Source organism: Colobus angolensis, unplaced genomic scaffold (genome assembly GCF_000951035.1).
Source record: "Colobus angolensis palliatus isolate OR3802 unplaced genomic scaffold, Cang.pa_1.0 Scaffold171, whole genome shotgun sequence".
Taxonomy (NCBI): Eukaryota; Metazoa; Chordata; class Mammalia; order Primates; family Cercopithecidae; genus Colobus; species Colobus angolensis.
This window is the reverse complement of record NW_012114833.1, coordinates 1,182,949-1,187,734: the sequence shown is the minus strand read 5'-3', so window position 1 is coordinate 1,187,734 and position 4,786 is coordinate 1,182,949. Positions and strand designations below refer to the sequence as shown.

General features: G+C 50.8%; 1 protein-coding gene across 4 annotated transcripts in view; it reads left to right on the top strand.

Moving 5' to 3' along the window:
- Positions 1 to 4,786, top strand: part of LIMK2 (LIM domain kinase 2) — a 68,135-nt gene that overhangs the window by 58,168 nt on the left and 5,181 nt on the right. For all 4 annotated transcript variants that reach the window (XM_011938331.1, XM_011938332.1, XM_011938333.1 and 1 more), the window contains 3 exons: positions 1,401 to 1,466; positions 2,749 to 2,923; positions 3,672 to 3,727. In XM_011938331.1, the coding sequence (XP_011793721.1) occupies positions 1,401 to 1,466; positions 2,749 to 2,923; positions 3,672 to 3,727 (297 nt within the window). The remainder of the gene's footprint in view (positions 1 to 1,400; positions 1,467 to 2,748; positions 2,924 to 3,671; positions 3,728 to 4,786) is intronic.

The following is a 4,786-nucleotide window of genomic DNA, read 5'->3' as shown; positions in this document are numbered from 1 at the left end:
GCATTCCAGCCTGGGTGACAGAGCGAGACTTCATCTCAAAAAAAAAAAAAAAGAGTCTGATGTGGTTAGTAGGTTGAGGTGGAATGCGGAGGGTCCAGGGAATGGAGACCTGCAAAGGGGGCTAATGACACATTTCAGATTTCTGAATTAAGGTAGTGGCTGTGGGGACAGGAGCCTGGGAGGCAAGGTGGAGTCAGAATGGAGAGACTAGTTGGTAGTGAGGGAACAAGAGGAGGAGGAGGAGTTAAGAGTGGCTTGAGGTGTCACTTATCAGACGTTTTGGGGGATAGGGGATGGCACTGATGGTTGAGGAACCGATTTGGGAAGAGCTACATTGATGCCTGCTGTTCTGTGCTAGCAGAACCCATCAGCATCTTCTGGGCAGGAAACTGGCTCCATGAGACTAGAGCTTAGGGAGAGGCTGCTAGTCACCTAATCTGCAGAGAAGGGGCAGCTGGAGCTGTGGGACAGAAGAGGCATCCATGTGGCTGGTGGGGGTGTCTCAGCTTGTGAAGAGGAGATGGCTTTGAGCAGGGCTGACATTGAAAAGGCTGGAAGGAAAAAACACACACACAAGAGTCTCAGGAGCAGGTAGCATAAGAAAGATGTAGACAGTCTTTGAGGAGCACTTCCTCAGGCAGGCAAGCAGGCAGGTCATGAGCTATAGTGATTCAGGAAGAGCTCCCTGGATGTGTGAGCAGCTCCAGGAGGCTAAGGGATGAAAGCAGTATCGCATGGGGCTAGAGAGCAGAGAGTGGCTCCTTCTATATTTGCAAGGGAAGGGAAGGAGAAAGGAAGTTGCTCCTGAGAGTGACAAGAACCAGTGGTGGAGGCCTGGAGAGGGGACATAACAAACAAATTTGTTTACAAACATTTTAGTAGGAAGGGGGAGAGCTTTAAGTTTAGACAGTTGGGGAAGGTGGAGTCTTAGGGGAAGTCAGTGTCTGAAAGACAGAGCTAGCTAGAGCAAGAAGTCACTTCTCTGTTGCAGGCAGGAAGGATTCAAAGTGGCTCAAGCCAGAGATCGGGAGAGTGGGGAGGAGGGAGCATCCTGGATCTGGGTAAAATGGGTAGAGGTGGAGGGACTGCTGCAACGTCAAGGGTTCTGTGAAGTTGGGGACAAGGACAGAGCAGTGAGGGCTTTGGCCAGTCACTGTGTTAGTGATTGGTGAACCAAAGGATGGGCAGGAGATGGCAGCAGAGAAGCAGAGGAAGCCCAGGCTTCCTGTTAGTGTTGGAACAAGGGAGTAGCCACAGGAGGCCCTGGCCCGGTTGTCCAGGTTGGGTTCTGAAGCTGGGTGGGCATGGCCTGGTAGGAGGGCATCTGTGGCCCCCAGTTCCAGAATCAGGGTCTAGTTGATTTGCCGGTCCTTTAGCCTCAGCTCATGCTTCTGTTCCAGGCCTATTTGCACTCTATGTGTATCATCCACCGGGATCTGAACTCTCACAACTGCCTCATCAAGTTGGTATGTCCCACTGCTCTGAGCCTGGCCTCCAGGGTCCTATCCTTCCTGGCTTCCTTGTCACAAAGGAGGCTGACTTGTCCCCTCTGGCTAGAGGGCAGAGGTGTTGCATAGGAGCTCCTATCCTGCTTCTTCCAATGCCCTTCTCTGTCTTCTGGGAGCTCCCAGACACACACAGACATAATTTCACCTTCTCTCATTAGCAACCTTTGAAATCATTCAGAAATTTGTTGACTATATGTAGAGCCCTGTCGTTTTACCTGCTTTTGCCCCATAATAGTCTTGTAAAGCAGATTATTACTGACCCCATTTTACAGTGGTGGCACTTGAAGCCTCAGCCTGAGGCCACCGAGCTAGTAAATTTTCAGGGACCAGTTTGAGACCAGCATTCCTCCCACTGTCCCTCAGCTGTGGTGGTTTCAGTGTTGTTTGTCTTATTGACTTGCTGTCTGACTTCCTGGGTGTCTACCAGCTGGCCCTGGCTCTGCCCTCTAGACCCACACCACGCAATCTTCATTCCTTTCCCACATGACTGCCCTGTAGCCATTCAAAGAGCTTGTCTCCCCCAAGTCTCCCCACCTACTGCCTCCTCCTTGCCTTTTTCTGTCTTATCCTGGTTCTAGCCACTGCCTGAAATCTTTTTAGGAATAAGGCTGGACAGGGAAAACAAAAGCAACCCCCTGTCCCACCTCCGAGTTCCACTCTCCAAGTCCCTGAACCTCACCTCCAGGGCTCTAGTGGCTCTGCCATGAACCCCACTGTGGGCTAGGAATCTGCTGTGCTCAGATACCAGACCCTCAGAAACAAATGCATTTTCTGTTTTGTTTTGTTTTGTTTTTTAGATGGAGTCTCATTCTCTTTCCCAGGCTGGAGTTCAGTAGCACGATCTTGGCTTACTGTAACCTCCACCTCCTGGGTTCTAGTGATTCTTCTGCTTCAGCCTCCCAAGCAGCTAGGACTACAGGCGTGTGCCATCATGCCCAGCTAATGTGTTTTTTTTTTTTGTATTTTTACTAGAGACGGGGTTTCACCAGTTGGCCAGGCTGGTCTTGAACAACTGACCTCAGGTGATTCACCCACCTTGGCCTCCCAAAGTTCTGGGATTACAGGCGTAAGCCACCACACCCGGCCTGGGTGTATCTATTGATAGAGCTTTCTGCTGTGATTCTCCCTTGCTGTACACCTTTTCTCCCCTTCTCAGTGGCTTCTCTTGCCTATACCTCCTCCCCAGGGCCAGGTTTGAGAACATCCCCACAAAGTCCTCACCTTGCTTTTATCCTACCAGGACAAGACTGTGGTGGTGGCAGACTTTGGGCTGTCACGGCTCATAGTGGAAGAGAGGAAAAGGCCCCCCATGGAGAAGGCCACCACCAAGAAACGCACCTTGCGCAAGAACGACCGCAAGAAGCGCTACACAGTGGTGGGAAACCCCTACTGGATGGCCCCTGAGATGCTGAATGGTGAGTCCTGAAGCCCTGGAGGAGACACCTGCAGAGGGAGGACAGATGCTGCCCTTGCATCAGAGCGCTAGGAACTCCAGGGGAGGCTTGTGAAGTGTAAGACCAGATACCCAGAGCTGAGGATATTTTCCCCTTGCCAGGCGGGGCCTCACGAATTAGCTCCCTGAGTTTAGGGGGCTGGGAACTGATCAGTGTCCCATCCTTGGGGATAAGGTGAGGTCTGACTGTGGCATTTGTGCCTCAGGGATTGCTGAGAGCTCAGGCTATTGTCCCAGCTTTAGCCTTCTCTCTCCTTGGTGAGAACTGAAGTGTGGTGCCCTCTGGTGGATAATGCTCAAACCAACCAGAGATGCTGGTTGGCATTCTTGAAATCAGGGTTGTGAGACCTCAGAAATGGTCTGAATACAATCCATTTTGGAGTCTGAGGCCCAGAGAAATTCAGTGAATTGCCTAGGAGCACACAGCTGGCTAATGGCAGAGCCTGGATGAATCCTAGTCTGGTTCTTTTCCACTTTAACATGCAGTTTCATCCTAGGCAGTGTTATGTTATAAGGGCTCTCCAAGGCAGGTCACCTAGGGCTGAGGAAGGACTATTTTCAGATGGTGTCTGTGCAGGACAGCCTGTGGGGCATCCCTGCAGAACCTATTCTAGCCCCGGTTCTTAGCTGTGGCTTAGATTGACCCCAGACCCAGTGCAGAGCAGGTAAGGGATGTAAACTTAACAGCGTGCTCTCCTGTGTTCCCCAAGGAAAGAGCTATGATGAGACGGTGGATATCTTCTCCTTTGGGATCGTTCTCTGTGAGGTGAGCTCTGGCACCAAGGCCATGCCTGAGGCAGCAGGCCTAGCAGCTCTGCCTTCCCTCAGAACTGGGGCTTCTCCTCCTAGGGATGACTAGCTTGACTAAAATCAACATGGGTGTAGGGTTTTATGGTTTATAATGCATCTGCACATCTTTGCCACATTTGTGTTTCATTGGTCCTAAGAGGAGAACTGGCAGGGTTTTTTTGTTTTAGATGGAGTCTCGCTTTGTTGCCCAGGCTGGAGTGCAGTGGCACAATCTGGGCTCACTACAAACTCCGCCTTCTGGGTTCAAGTGATTCTCCTGCCTCAGCCTCCCAAGTAGCTGGGACTACAGGCATATACCACCATGCCTGGCTAATTTTTGTATTTTTAGTAGAGACAGGGTTTCACCATGTTGGCCAGGCTGGGCTTAACTCCAGACCTCAGGTGATCCACCCGCCTCAGCCTCTCAAAGGGCTGGAATTATAGGCGTGAGCTACTGCGCCCGGCCAGGTTTTTTGTTGTTGTTGTTGTTGTTGTTGTTGTTTTTAGTTGAGGAAACTGAGGCTCAGAAGAGGACAGTGGCTTACACATGGTCAATAAGGGGTAGGTGAGACTCAGAATTCCAGAAGGAAGGGCAAGAGACTGTTCATGTGGCTGTCTAGCTAGTTCTTGGGCCAAATATAGCCCTTCTCAGTTCCCTTCAAGTAGAAGTAGCCACTCTAGGAAGTGCCAGCCCTGTGCTAGGTACCACGTGGACAGAGTGAGGAATCGTGGGAAGATTCCTACCTTTAGGAGTTTAGTCAGGTGACAGCTTATCTCAGCATATCTCAAAGACTCACACACACACACATTCAAAGCCTTACTGTAATTCCTAGAAAGTTGTGATGGGTAGAGGAGAAGGGAGACAAGGAATGATTAGGATAATGAAGGAAAATTTCTTTGTTTTTTGTTTTTGAGACGGAGTCTCACTCTGTCGCCCAGACTGGAGTGCAGAGGTGCGATCTTGGCTCACTGCAACCTCCGCCTCCCAGGTTCAAGTGATTCTCCTGCCTCAGCCTCCCAAGTAGCTGGGACTACA